Raw genomic sequence first — 16,397 nt, 5'->3', positions numbered from 1 at the left:
TCCTGACTTTGGACAGGCACATACAGAATGCGGCGGGATTATACATGCTTGTGAGCGCTGTACATATATAGCAATGTTTAGTTAGTTATGTTTTAATTTATCAAAAACTAAATCAATGTTAGTACAGATAAAAACAATATTTAAAGATTTCGCGAGAGTGTTGAATTGATTTGCTTGTATCTTGAAGACTATAATAGATAAAAACATTTATTACATTGTTGCAATGAATTAGTGTGATTTCCCAATGAATTTAAAACCGATAGTTTCACCAAAAAAATCAGAAGCTTTTATATAATATTTTCTAATTGTCGTTACCACAATCCCGTCCTATGTTACTCCCTACCAGATTAGACTAATTACCGGGCTTATACTTACATGAAAACTTGAGGGGTTCGTGTATATATAGAGCAGAATCTGTTTATCATTTTGGAGCACCTGAGATCACCCTCGGTTTTTGTTGGAGTTCCTGTTGCTCAGTCTTTTGTTTGTCATGTTGTGTGCAGTAGACTGTTGTATTTCTTTTAGTCATTTTTCGTTTTTCCCATGGCATTGTCAGTTTGTTTTCGACTTATAAGTTTGAATATCCTTTTTATTTTCTTCTGTCTCTCTTTTGAAGTACAAATGTAACCCCATCTTTTGTATTCATCAACACAAAGGGTCATGTTTCTTGGCCATTAACATGGCCTTACTTACAAATACTTTAGATTCGCACTAAATTTCCACACTGACCCCATTACTTTTCAACCCTGTAGTAAGAAATGAAGGTGCATTCAACAATCATTTTTGATTTTTACTCAACCCCAGCTATTACCTTTCTTATACAAAATATGCATTACAAACATAATATACCAACCAACGTATATTTATTTACCAAATCTATCCATGTAACTATTGCATGAGTTGAGGGACTTTGATTGTAACTAATCTAATATATATTTTGAATTTCATACTATCCACACCATGATTAACATATTTACATTAAAATAACATTTCCCAAATTCTGTTGTCCGGACGGACATTACATATTTATATTTTCCTTTGTATTTTAATACGAGACGCGGACTTCACTGCTGTAAAATACGATCTCTCTAATCGACGAAATTGCACCTTTTTGATACATTAAGCTGACAAACTAATATTTATTAACGGGTCACAGTAAATTGGAAGTTTATATGACTTTGTTATATTCAAGTTAAAACATTGTTTCTCCAGTTTAAGGAGAAATCAAAAATTCACAAACACGTCCTTTTGTGCTTTGGTCTTAACAAAAAAATCAATATTGGATACATAAACATAATGAAAATCCTTATATATAACGATATATAGTCGGGTCGTCAAGATGTAAGACAAAACACTTTGAAGAAGTTTTGACTGTCTTTCTTTCTACTGTAAAGACTGCCTTCAAATATTGTGATAAGGTACATCCAGCAATGTCAATCAGACGTGAATTCTACTCCAAAATTTTAAATTACAATCTTTACAATTTAGTTATATATTTCACAAATAATACATGATGGTCTTGAGGTATAAATTATAGGTACTGACGTTGTTTATCATCTAAATTACGTGTTATAGTCTTCTTTTTATTTGTCCTTGTACATTTTTAACCTTTTCTGTTTAGTCCATTTTTGGGAATATACTTTTGACGTGGCTCGGTACTTATATATCCCGCCATTGTGTTAGTGTGCTATGATCAATTTTGTATTCTTGTCTTTCATTTTTGCTTATGTACTTTGTCTATAGAGTGTTTTCGTTTGATACCTTTGTTGGTATCTCCTTAATCGGCTTATGAGATTTAGACATCGGTAAACCAATTGTGTCTACATTGTTCCATCATAATCTTACTCAAAGCTTTGGCTACTTTTTCATGTTATTGCTATAATTTTTATGCGCATCTTAACATCTTGAATTTTACATGTCTTTCAAAAGATGCATTAACGGTTTATTACCTGAAAATAAAATTTTAAAAAATATATGACAAAAAAAAACCCGGGAAATAAAACCAAGAAAGGGTGAAAATACATATCTTAAAACAATAGAAACAAGATGACAAGTGTGAAACGAAATAAAACACATCACATATGTTTTTCCATGATTATGAGCCAGTACAATAACTCAAAATATATAGATATTTAAATTACTAGATATATACAAAGATGTAAGCTGTTGTTATGGTTATTTAAATATGCAAATACTAAAATGCGTTATTAAATTCATAGTCCAATTATATTAACATCTTCAACATACAGATGTGACAACGATAATTTTGTAAAATGGAAAGAGTTATAAGTTAAGTCAATGATAATGTATTAAAGCATACTACCGAGTTTAGTTTTTTTATTTTGTTTTTCACAAACGGCAACTTCTTTAAACATAGCAAAACTGTTCCGGGAAAATGTTGTTAAAACGTGGGAATTTTAATCAGTTTATTTCCGTTTCTGCTATTACTCCAAAAATATCCTCTTATCCATGTATTGCCAATATAAATGCCCGATAACACATACTTTTCTTTTCATTACTTTATTACATATAGTTTAACAAGACATTTTTTAAATCTTATACAATCCTTGTTATTTTTTTTATAGTTTTTGAAAGAAAAAAGAGGACAATATTTAATGTATGTAAAATCTAGAGAAAATAATTTCCCGCCAAAGTTTCAATTAGTTATATCTCACAAACCTGTGATTTTTTTTTACTGCTTAAGTTCTGGTATTTATATACTATCAATTTATGACAGTCTTCAAAAAATCTGTTTTTTTTTAAACAGAGTAGCGAAAATCATTGACACTGTTATGTGGCAATTTAAATTAAACTGAAGGAATTCCTCAACAGGAAAACAACACTTTTTCCTATTGGTTGTAGGTTGTAGTAGATATGTGTATGGTTACATGATAATTTGAAGAAAAACAATAATTTTAGATATGTTGTTAGCGTATACATCACATTCCCTCTATTTGATAGTAAAAGCCCAAATTCTTTTAAACGCATAAATGGTCCCATGATGACTATTGTGCATAAAGTAAAGGTGGTCGCTGATTTGATCTCTTGTCGGGTTAAATAAAAGACTAGAAATTAAACAAAATGTTTACTTGAGGTCGCTTTTCTTATTAGGTAGCATGCTTACAGACATTACAAAGCAATGTTCATATTAAGATTATGTTGTGAACCTTTATTTGGTTCAAAAATTAACTGATGGACGTTAAAAACCAATACTTTTATAAATTCCAGTGTATTTTCTGTTAATATGACATTTTGTTTAATCTCAAGGTTTTTGCACATGTTCAGGATACGGTGGGTTCCATTACAACACACCTGATGGCGCAGATATACATTTTATGCGAACATCTAAATATATATTGTGGGAGTCTACATTTCAAAATGATCCATGTTCATTTAGAGTTGAAACGAAAAACAAGAGAAGATATGGTTATAAGCATGCTTTCTACACTCTGTTGATTGAGTTATATATCGTGAATACAACAATTCGCATACTACAAAAAGACACTTCTATGGTAAGTTTTGTTTGTTTATCATCTCTGCATGTAGTACCTTAATCAGTTACACAAGTGCTAGTCTAGTTTATAAAGTTTTGAAGAAAAACAGGTTATCCCAGCGGAGAAAAACATATTTTGTTTGTGTTTAGTGTAACCTCCTTAAATCTCAATCCAGTAAAAAAATGAAGAATAATTACATCCATTCAAGATACGTATACACAACTATGAAAGCAATCATATAGTTAAGTATTAGAATTATATCCTTACGTCAGTACTTTTCAACAGAAGGTTCTAATACCTTTATACTCAAATCCAACAACAGCTTTCGACCCGGACCCTATAACCTCTGGAAATAATAGATGCTTACATATTGAAGTTAAACACTCCTGTTCAAACAAACAGATTCTGCATACCCACATTTTTGTCATTTGAGACAATATGTGCAATTCATTCCAAGTAGACAGTAATAGTTATATTTTACAATTATTTTCTGTCCATATCATTATATTTGATATGTTTGATGGCTCGAAGCTGGTAAATTTCTACGTATTTGGTGAACTTTTTGAGCACATTGTGCGATTAAAATTTCCATAATTCTGCAATCTCCGAAATGGTATAAACAGCACTAATGATAAATCAATTATTATAATTAATGACAGCACCATGTTTGATATCATTCGAAATATATATTTTGTGTTTCCATAATTCTGTGTGTCTCAACTTGAGGTTGAGCTACTTGAAAATATTCAAGCAAGTTTAAAAACTTGGACAATATTTTTGGAAATCAACAATTTTCATGTTTTAAACTGATTTCTATGAGAAATAAAATGAAAACAACACGTTATAAATTATTGGAAATTTGGGAACATAAAATAAATACGCTCAGCTAAAATTACAGTTTTTATTTTATACATATGATAAATTACAAAAAGTTAATCTTGTAATCAACGCAATGAATTATCATTTGAAATATTTGATAACTGCCAGAATGTCGCTATTAATATTTTAGAAAAACGCGATTCAACCTTTTTAGTCACCAAAATGTTCGAAAAGGATACTTTAAATGCAAACAAAACCATTTAATTGTAAAAATTACTGTATATACATGATTCAACTTTGCAGACATTAAAAAGTAAGATAACAAAAAAATACCTAACTCCAAGGAAAATTCAAAACGGAAAGTCCCTTATCAAATGGCAAAATCAAAAGCTCAAAAACAAATGGAAAACAACTGTCATATTCCTAACTTGGTACAGGCATTTCCTCCCCAATTGTGAACTTTCCATTTTTATGTAGCAACATTTCAGCAGAGCCTGCATACGGAGTATATATCTCCCAGTTGATACGATACTCCAGGGCTTGTATTTCCTATCATGATTTCCTTGATATAGGGTTGCTGCTTACAAGGAAGCTATTAAACCATGAAATCCAAGTGGTGAAGTTGAAATCATCCCTTTGTAAATTTTACGGAGGCCATCACGAGTTGGTTGACCGTTACGGAATATCCGTTTCACAGATGATAGCGGATATGTTCCTAATGTCGTAACTACAATCCCGTCCCCTTTTCCCGAATGTCACCAACCGAATTAGACTTATTACCGGGTTTGTACCAGCATAAGCAACATGACGGTGCCATATGTGGAGCAGGATCTGCCTACCCTTCCGGAGCACCTGAGATCACCCCCAGTTTTTTGTGGGGTTCGTGTTGCTCAGTCTAGTTTTCTATGTTGTGTTTTGTGTACTATTGTTTGTCTGTTTGTCTTTTTCTTTTTTAGCCATGGCGTTGTCAGTTTATTTTCGAATTATGAGTTTGAATGTCCCTTTGGTATCTTTCGCCCCTCTTTTATGTAGAAAATGGTGGATTCAACCTGCTTTATAGCTAGTTAACCTCTAACTTGTATGATAGTTGCATAAAATTCCATTAAATTGACAACAGTGTGTGACCAAACAAACAGACATAATAGGAAAATACATTATCATATAAAAATGGTTTTTTTTGGTAGTTTTACAATAAAATAGTTCAACATTTTATAAAGGGAAAATTTACAAAACATGAAAAATTGATATGTCATGTCAACATAAAAGTGCTGACAGCTGAAAAAAAAACATGAATGGGCCAAAAATATTTATCAAGCATTAACAAATTTAATTATAAAAAATAAATGATTACAGGAAGTGTACATTTGTCTATTCTATGATATGTAACAAAAACCAAGATGTTCTACAAGCAGGCAATGACTGCCTTAGCCGTATATGGCACACTGTTTCTGTCTCAATTTCAGTTAAACATGGCGAAATCTTCTTTTCCCATGTCATCCAACCGAAATTACATTATCATTAATCGAAATCAATAATACTGAGAATTCTAGCCCTACAAATTAAAAAAGCCAAACATAGATATGACGTATTATGGTTACATGGAATTTCTAATATGATAATTATCTAGCAACTGGTGACCTACCGGGTTTTATGACGAAAAATAAAGAAACAATGTAATAGGTTTCATTTAATATACAGATATTCATAATCCGTAGTAAAGATTTGCAAAATTTCTGATCTAGATACATTTGATACGAAAATATTTGTATGTTTGCTTTAAAATATACACAACTACATGTTGGACTTGTACCTTAGGTAAACGGCATAGCTATAGAACTACCAACTTTACTGGTAAATAAATCCATAGAGATAACAAGAAGTGGAAGTTTCATCACTGCAATTCATTCCAAATGTAACATACGAGTCCAGTTTGATGGTGATCACATGATTAACGTAAAGGTTTCTAAAAATCGTTTTGCTGGAAAGTTAACTGGTCTTTGCGGAAACTGTAATGGAAATAAACAGGATGACTACCAGACCAAGTCCGTAATAGTTGTTTCTGGGATTGATTGGGTGGACAAAGTTTTTGGTGATGGTGACCAACCATTCTTTAAGTAAGAAAATGTACAAGTAAAGCTTGAAATTTTTTCAAGAAATTTTTATTATTTTGGCATTTTGTCTTTTAAATACATTCTAGGTAAACTATTCCTTTTTAATTTATCGTTAGTCACAGCTGCTTTAATACTCTTTGACCTAGAATTACATAGGCTTCTTTTTTTATTTCAAAACGAATAAACGTATGCATTACGTAAAAGATTGTAATTGCTGAAAATAGTTAGAGATTATATATTGATTTAATATTTTACGAAGCAGTTTAAGCGATTGAAAAAATGTTTTTGTTATTTTGAATTAAATATTCTGATAGAAGGGTCATCTGGAAATGAAAAGTGTAATTATATACCTTGAATTGTGTTCATGTTCAATCTTCTCAACAGTTTAGTTGGTGTTCATGTCCCACGTAAATGTTTGGTAAAAGATAAAGAACGAACTACGAAGGATGATTATTGCTGGTACCTTATATCAAAATCCAGTCCATTTAAGTTTTGTAGAGAATCAAAGAAAGTAGATTTTGTCAAGATGTACTCTAGCTGTGAATTTGACGTTTGTTTCTCTGATCAGGATAATGCACATTGTCCAACATATCAGCGTACTGCATTTGAATGTAGTCAACATGGATATAATGTGAAATGGAGAAACTTTAAGTTTTGTCGTAAGTCTTTAACTGTTATGAACATTTTTTATGATATAGACAGACTTGCGCTAATCATCTTTGTAGAATAGCTTTTCATTATATAGGCTCAAAATCGAAAGTGAATACTTCTTTTACATTTTAATAGACCCGTCTGGAGAACCGAAATGACTTACATCCGGAAATGTTGCAATTGTCGTAACTACAATGCCGTCTAATTTTCATCGAATGTGAAATCACCGAATTATTACTTACACGGGGAACATGACGATTGTCAAATATAGTAGAAGATATGTTTATCTTTACGTAGCACCGGATATCACACATTGGGAGGGGGGGTGCATACAGGCATTTTCGTTAATATATAGTTATATGATATTGAATTATTCGAAAAATTAAGGGTTTGTGCTATCCCTAGATATAGGACTTAAGACAGATTTGGCGCGTCATTTTAGAAATTTGGGGCTTTCAACTTTTTTTTAAAGTCACTGATGTTTCAAATGTAGGCGAAATTTTGTGTGGCAAATGCATTATAGCCTTACAGTTTTGATAAGTTTCATGCGCATTTCATGATTAAACTATATTTAAAACGAAAAGAGCCAATATAAAAATGAAAATCAAATATAAAAATATATATAGGAATTATCAAACAGAGTATTCTCAACCTATTAGGTCATCTTTTTCAAATGAAAGGTCGATCGCATAGCTTATTCTCTCATACTTAGCAATTCTTATAATACGCTTTGGAATGGACATGTAATGCTTGTCTTTAGTTAAACTTTACTAGCAGATTATCAACTAACAATAGATACACTACCAATGATTTTACAGCCTTAACTTGCAAAGATGATTTTGTCTACAAAACGTCTGTGTCCTGTACAAATACATGTGACAATCCCACAGCCACTCAGAATTGTCAAGATCCACATGTCGATGGCTGTACATGTCCAGATAAAACTTATTTAAAGGGTGGTAAATGTGTAACTATTGATAAATGTGGATCATGTAACCTTAAGATTGACGGAATATCTTCTAAATTGGCAGTAAGTGTTACTTATGGTTAGTGCTTTTTTAAGCAAATGAAAATTAGGATACATATAAACAAAACCTGCAGATAAACATAGGTGTTGAACTAAGTTTCCTTATAGACAACTTAACGTATGTCTTTAAATTTAATAGTTAACGTTGACATAATTTTTGTTATCAGAAAGAAGAACCATATTTTGGAATTGTCCCGTGATAATTATTTGCCATATTATGGATATAACACTGGACTATTGCACCCTCTGGATTTCTTATTCTTAAACGCTAATCATCTGTTTGGTAGAAGTCTACAAGACAAATTGAACACCAGTGATGTGCTTCACCAGTCAGTAAAATGGGTCTTTTTTCAGCATTGCATTCTTAGTTATATTATTTCACAATGTATCGTGTCTATCCGTTACAATCTGGTCGATTTTGTTTCCTGAATATCTTATTTGCCTTTCAAACTTTCTCATCCTGTTTTATTGATAAAGAACTAACATTAACGAAGGGTTTATGAATTATGTGATGTCATAACTAAAGGGTTTAACATATATCGATGCTTACTTCTTATCACTTGATATGACTCATAAACGTATTTAAATACAAGTTAATAGTAAACATTGAAATAGTTCTTGTTATGAGAAAGAAGACCCACATTTAAGAATTGTCCCGTGATAATTCGTTGACATATTATTGATATAACACAGGTATATTGCACCCTCTGGATTTCTTATTCTTGAACGCTAATCAAACGTTAAGTAGAAGTCTACAAGACAAATTGAACATCAGTGATGTGCTTCGCGCCAGTAGATAAAATGGGTCTTATTTTTCAGCATTGCATTCTCAGTTATATTATTTTATATCTCGCGTATATCCGTTACAATCTGGTCGATTTTGTTTCCTGAATATATATATATAATTTCCTTTTCAAACTTTCTCATCCGGTCAAGTTTTATTGATAAAGAACTAACATTAACGAAGGGTTTATGAATTCTGTGATGTCAAAACTAAAGGCTTCAACATATATCGATGCTAACGACTTATCACTTGATATGACTCGTAAACGTATTTGAATAGGAGTAACGCGACGGGTGTTACTTGTTGAAAAGGAACTGCTGACCAATCCTTTGCGCCTTAGTAAGTCCTCAGTTTTGTTTGTTTTATATAGCTCGTGTTGCTGAATCATTATTTTTCTGTGTAGGTTTTTGTAAACTATACGTCTTTTTATGTTTCTATTTAACCCTGACGTTGTGTCTGTTTTGTAACCACTAATGGCCTATGATTGCTGCTTGGTATCTTCTCCCTTTTTTATACGCCCGTCAAAATTTTGACGGGACGTATTATGGTATACAAATGTCGTCTGTCCGTCTGTTTGTCTCTCCGTCTGTCCGTCTGTCTGTCCGGCGTAAACATTTCCCACCGTAACTTGAGAACGACTTATCCAAATTTCATGAAACTTAACATAGTTGTTTCTTATGATGGTCAAACGATCTCTATACTTTTTGGTGAAAATAAGATTAAAACTTTTTGAGTTACGGGACTTAGTAACTAAAACAGGTGTGTGTTTTTTTTTCACATGTCGCGCCGTATCTCAAAAACAATTTATGATTATTGCTTAAAACTTTACACACTTCTTAGTTATATTAATCTTAAGATCTGTATACTTTTTGATGATGATTCAAAATTTTATTTTTGAGTTATTGAGTATTTTGTAAAAAAAAAGTGGGAGGGGTTTTTCACATGTCGCGCCGTATCTCAAAAACGATTTATGATTATTGCTTAAAATTTTACACACTTCTTAGTTATATTAATCTTAAGATCTGTATACTTTTTGGTTTTGATTCAAAATTTTATTTTTGAGATATTGATTTTTTTTTTTAAAGGGGGTTTTTCACATGTCGCGCCGTATCTCAAAAACGATTTATGATTATTGCTTAAAATTTTACACACTTCTTAGTTATATTAATCTAAAGATCTGTATACTTTTTGGTTTTGATTCAAAATTTTATGTTAGAGATATTGAGTTTTTTGTAAAAAAAAAAGGGGGTTTTCACATGTCAGGCCGTTTGTCAGAAACTATTTATGATTATTGCCTAAAAATTCACACACAAGACGACGGGCGTATCATGCGCTCATGGCGCAGCTGTTTATTATTGATTATAGGACAACATTGTATATTTTGTTATTATAACCTTCGGTAGGAAAACTGACAATAACATAAAACATATTTTTTTCATTTGTATCTATAAATAATGCGGCTGTTCAGTGATCACTTCAAAAGCTGAATTTCTTTAAATTGGAAATTATTGTCATTGTTTAAATCATTGCAGGTGGGCGATTTCTATCCAAAAAGTAAATGTACTGTGTCACAAAAGTGTGACATGGTAAATAAAAACTTCGTATTGGTACCTATTCAGCCGGTGAAAATCTGTGATGTAGAAATGTCATTGGTGGAGGAAGCCGGAGTGCCCGGCGAAACCCACCGACCTTCGGTAGGAAAACTGACAATGACATGTAACATATTTTTTCATTTGTATCTATAAATAATGCGGCTGTTCATTGATCACTTCAAAACCTGAATTTCGTAGGTACTGGTTCTTTTAATTGGAAATTATTGTCATTGTTTAAATCATTGCAGGTGGGCGATTTCTATCCAAAGGGTAGCTGTACTGTGTCACACAAGTGTGACATGGTAAATAAAAACTTCGTATTGGTACCTATTCAGCCGGCGAAAATCTGTGATGTAGATGAATTGTGCACAGCGAACAACTTTGGAATATATGATTGTACTAAGAATTTTTGTAAGTTCTGTTTGTGCAACGTGAATTTAACAATTAGCACTTAGTCTTCAATGACAACAGTGTAACAAATTAGTTCTATCAATCTATTTTAAGCCATATGCAAATATAATACACATATAATATCTCAAAAGACCCAAACACTTGATAAAACAATGATGTACATAACTTGAGAATAACACTAGTATCGCATATTTGCTAGCAGACACTCCCATTAAAACTAGGACTACAATAAGTCTGTACGCTATAGTCAGCATATCATAATACACATGCAATCATATCGTATTACCTTGCAGTAAAAGCAAGCAATTGCCAATGAAGCAAAAGGTTTCCGGTCATGAAGTCAGTCGGCTGTGAAAGAGATGAATTAGACTAGAAATGAAGCACACAGTTAAATAACTGTGCTGTTAATGAGTCTAACAGATCTTTAAAAACACCGTTCACATCTGAATGCGAGACTATTAGAATGAAAAATTAGAATTACTATGACGAACGTTGACCAAGTAGTTTTTTTTTTTTATTATTTTTATTATTTTAGCTTGCTTGCTTTGATTTATGCATGTTGCTTATCTATTATATTATGAATGTGTTTTATTAATATATATGTTGTGTATTCTGTCAAATGTGTTTATAATTTGTTATTTGTTTTTTTTTATAAGTCGGTTAAGAGCTCTACAGAGCTCATGTTTACTGTGTTAATTTGTACATATCATGCCCGACTCTAAATAAAATGTACTTACTACTTACTTCGGTAATTTGTTTTTTGATATTGATGTTTGGGAGGAGGAATAGATTCCTTAGAACTGTAAGAGTCCTGTACTGAAGCCAAAGTTACTGGAAACAAGTGATGGTAGGGAGTCATTCTATGTTTTTTTATTAGTGCCCTCTGAGGAAACTGTCCTTAACTTCTTTATCCAAAAACTTTCCCAGGACTCTTACAGTTTTAAGGAATTTATTCCTCCTCCCAAACATCAATATTGAAAAATTTTACCAGCGTATTGATTCGTCATAATTTGTATAACCATCAAGATTACTATTACAGTGTGACTACCACATGTCAAGATAAGAACCATTTGACATCTTACTGATGAAGGATATTAGTTATCCGAAATATTTAATATTTGTTCATGATTTTATTTTTTATTGGTGATGTTGTACCCTTTTAGACTTGCTTATTATATCAGCAGGGTTTATAAAGAACATCCGTTGTTCGACCTGCTAGTCAAATGCGTTTTGTTAAAATATTGTTTTCTGTTTAGTATTTAATTAATATTAAGATCCATTTTGTTACATCTTGTGATCAATTTATTTGGCAATCGCCAATGGCAGTCAGCAGGGTTTAAGAACATCAGCTGTTCGACCTGTTAGTCAAATGCGTTTTGTTAAAATATACTTTTTCACTTTTTTTGGTCTTTTGGAAAATGTTGTTTGTGCTGTATTTAGACCATTCTACAGCGAAATTTGTTTTACATGTACACGTATAAAAATTGCGGTTTTTATCCAACGCAATTATAGGTTTGAACGTAGTTTTCAATTAAGACTTGAATATATATATAAATAAAAATTACCCCAACCTTGTAAGATCTACGAATTTGCGTTAGCGTTGTTTTTTCATTCCTTATAAATAAAGATATAGCTTTTGTTAATCGAGTAAATTTTAAGTAGTTCGTAGGCTTAATCTAGGGTTGTAACTCATTGCATGATATATTATTGCAATTAAGAAGATGGTTTACTTTGCAGAGGAGTTGTATTTATCTGTCGTAAAGAATCATAAAAAACTGACTATGCAGTCACATCACTATTATTTTAATAGAGCAGTCTTACAATTTTACGAAAGGTACGTACGCTTTACGAATCATACGTCTCGTTTTAGGGTTCCTTTATTTTGACATATTTATGCAATCTTAATCAAAGCGTCATGGAACTTCGATAGCGTTTTGCCTTAATGTTTGCCTATTAATGACTAATACACTGCATGCAACGACACGTGTTGGAATTGACTTTTCGTGCAATTATAGGAATTTCTGGACGTACGAGAGGTTAAAATATAGTAACAACAGGGAGAAGGAGATAACGCTACAAGAATTCCTAAATTCCTAAATATAGGTTCGTCAGAAGAAAACAAATACCCCCCCCCCAAAAAAAAATTACAACTTTGCATTATTTAACCTAAGAAAATTCAAAGGCAAATACATTGGCTTCCCTCCCCATACAAAAAATAAGATGAAATAAAAAACAAAGACTTCCTAAATTCAAAAATTTGCAACCCAAAAAATAATATAATGAAAAAATGACCTCCAAAACATATTATGCCGGGGCTCGATTAATAACTTGCAGTGATTCCCCGCCTCTACCTGGGTACTAACCATTGTCACCTTGTGGTGTGTCCATACACCAGAGTTAGGCTCACCTATGGAACCGTTCTTTCAGCGTATAATTACGTTTTCGTCCTGAACAATTATGAAATATTTGCCACCGGACGCTAAGCAATCAATAATCATCAATCTTCCAAGCATGTTTACTGTTTAATCGGCATTATTAAATCCAGAATATATAAAGTGCAAGATTGTAGATTTATTTTCTTGATATACATTTAGGTGTTAAAATGTGTATGAAAATGAACAAAGCAAAATCTGTAATTAGTTGATCTATAATTAGAGCTCACGGGTGGATTAGGAGTGGGGCGCACCCAAGTGCCTGTACTCGGCAGACACATTTCTAGCCTCCTATTCTAGATCTTCGGCTTTGTCTATTATATACAAGTAAATAAGAGACAGAGACGGTTTAATTTTTCCAAACACCCAAGTTTGCCGTTTTTTTTTCATTGAGTGTAACTTGTTTGTTTTTCTTCTTTTGTTTTACCATTTAATGCTTGTTATACATTGTGAACTATGTAACGTTCATACTCAACTTTATTTGCATTGTGGTCGATGATTATCTATTTGTTGGTTGGCTGTTGTCTCGTGGACATTTATCCTCGTGTTAACATCTTCTGTACATGCTAAATGCACCACTGGTTGGTCCACAATTATTAGACGATTAGTACAAATTAACGACGTGTAAAAGAATGATCCCAAATCAGTTGCGTATCTTGCATTAACTGAAGATATTACAAGTTGAAAAACAGACCATGAAAATCATCTTTGAAATACTAAAGCAACGACCATTGACTTTCAAGTGGGGGCTGTAATATTTGTTCCGTTTCACATGTTTCCTGCGATCACAAGAGTCACATAACTTTTTTTCACATTTAACCTTAACATTAATGAAAAAAACTTCATCGGAAAATCTTTTTTTCCCCCAGATTTATTTCAAATGTCTTGCAAATCTCGATGATCCACGTTGATAATTTGATGATAGCATACTCATTCAAAATAAAAATAATTGTGAATCTTGTCGTTAAATTTAGAATATCATACTTCAATAATTTCATTAAAATGTTAATGGTGATCGAAACGGATGCTTGAACAATTCCCGCGCAATTGTGTGCAATCGTGGATAACATAAGTTACGTATCGAACGTAAGCTTATTTGAAACTATTTTTCTTTATTTTCAGATATTAAAAGCGTGTTTTATTTGCGATATGCTTAATTTTTTTTCAAGATGCATTTGATTCAGAAAAGAATGCTGTTTTACGAAATAAAACAAAGACTCTAAGTGTTATCGTGGAAATGTAATACATGCTCCCTTTACGTTCGTTCGTACCTTTCGTCAAAATCTAAGAAAGCTCTACTATGTGACAACTTTACGACAGACGATTTCTAGTGGATAACCTATGGTTATACAGTGAGAGCTTACAGCACATTTTATGTATACATCGTCTAAAATTTAGCTCATCTATTTTAGATTGCAAAGCGTAAGTAATTTTTGTTCTTCCCTCAGCAGGATATGAACCATGACATCATGGCAACATCGCCTAAACTGTATAAATATATATAACAACTAATAATATCATTTACGAATTTTTAGGAATACATGTGCCAGAGCAGGATTAATTTTGTCAAGACAGGTATTTTGGAAATACATCTTGTTCTGAAGCATTAAAAAATGACATGTTCACCAATTAATCTTTAAACTGTGAATCAATAGTACCATATCCTGGTTCCCGGGACTACATTCCAGGTATTAGCTGATAGCCATACATTGTCACGAGGACATATTTGTATATGTGTAACATACTGAATATTGCGATCGGGAACCAGTCTAATAATACCACAGCAATAATACAGTATAGATGCTGAAAAAGTTCTTTTTTTTTATTTCAACGATATTTGTTCTTGTTTCAAGGTACCGAGTTCTTTACATATTTCTAGAAAATCCCATTCAATAGTATATATATATATATATGAATAGGACTAATGGAATAACTTCAATGTGACAGCAACTTAACAACATAAGTTAGCAAATGACAGACATCTAGAGATATATGGTTTTCAATGGTGGACAAGGGTGCATACTATACGATAAGCTCTAAATCAGCGGGAGCTTAGACAAGTCAAAGTATCAATAACTTCTATAGAGACCAACGAATATGCAAGTATTGGATTTTGATTGGTCGATAGCTGTACATGTATTTTTTTATCAGATGAAATTCGCTTATATTTAAGCACCACTGGGGTTTTTGCACAAGGATATCTCTTTTTAACCTCTCAGTCTGTATTTGCTGAAACGCTTTTCCCATCATTGATAGGCATGCCTTTACACTAGGCGTTATAACGATGGAAATAAATATCTAACGTGTAACTTAACTATGTCTGTTGATATTTGGAGTGATTAAAACAGATATATTATGTTTGGCAGGGTTACTTGTGAAAAATTCCAGTCTCATAAATAAATTTTCGGCTTAGACCATGTTAATTCTTTTTCTGTGTGTATATACCACAAAGGTATAAGGATATATGAATGAATATATCTGGACAATCTTGTACTGGAATCAACGTCGTCTATAGAAAAAAAAGAAAACAGGATTTAATTACAAGAAATATGATATGAAGGCAATATGAAAATAAGGAGATGTTGTATGCCAATGAGACAGCTATCCATTAAAACCAAAGGGTAATTAAAGTTGTGAGCAATTGCATGTTGCAATAAGATTGATTGATTTTTGCTTACTTAACGTTCAGTTGCAAAAATTTCATGTAAACTCAGAGCAAGAACAAATCAATAATAATAAAATAGTTAAGCTCTGCAAAGCGCGTGTAACCGGGATGAAGACTGGAAAGAAGAGCATATTATATAGGGTTTTAGATAAACCTTATACCAACTCTTTGAAGGGTTAGTAGGTCACCTGCTGCAAGGTTAAATTTCTAACCCTATCTAACATGCCGTAATATGACAGTTGTTTTCCATTCGTTTGATGTGTTTGAGCTTTTGATTTTGCCATTTGATAAGGGACTTTCTGTTTTGAATTTTCCTTAGAGTTCGGTATTTTTGTTATTTTACTTTTTCATATGCGTTCTTGATCCCGGTAACATATTTACAAATAAGAAAACACACATGGAGAATAAAAG

General features: G+C 32.2%; 1 protein-coding gene across 4 annotated transcripts in view; it reads left to right on the top strand.

The window, feature by feature from the left end:
- Positions 1-15,132, top strand: part of LOC127704699 (zonadhesin-like) — a 66,809-nt gene extending 51,677 nt beyond the window's left edge. For all 4 annotated transcript variants that reach the window (XM_052208868.1, XM_052208857.1, XM_052208847.1 and 1 more), the window contains 6 exons: positions 3,268-3,512; positions 6,129-6,427; positions 6,809-7,083; positions 7,894-8,105; positions 10,727-10,889; positions 14,857-15,132. In XM_052208868.1, the coding sequence (XP_052064828.1) occupies positions 3,268-3,512; positions 6,129-6,427; positions 6,809-7,083; positions 7,894-8,105; positions 10,727-10,889; positions 14,857-14,858 (1,196 nt within the window). In that variant the 3' untranslated portion in view covers positions 14,859-15,132. The remainder of the gene's footprint in view (positions 1-3,267; positions 3,513-6,128; positions 6,428-6,808; positions 7,084-7,893; positions 8,106-10,726; positions 10,890-14,856) is intronic.
- Positions 15,133-16,397: the final 1,265 nt, after the last annotated feature.

Source organism: Mytilus californianus, unplaced genomic scaffold (assembly GCF_021869535.1).
Source record: "Mytilus californianus isolate M0D057914Y unplaced genomic scaffold, xbMytCali1.0.p SCAF_1, whole genome shotgun sequence".
Lineage (NCBI taxonomy): Eukaryota > Metazoa > Mollusca > Bivalvia > Mytilida > Mytilidae > Mytilus > Mytilus californianus.
Note: the sequence above shows the minus strand (reverse complement) of the source record. Positions and strands in the feature narration are given on the sequence as shown.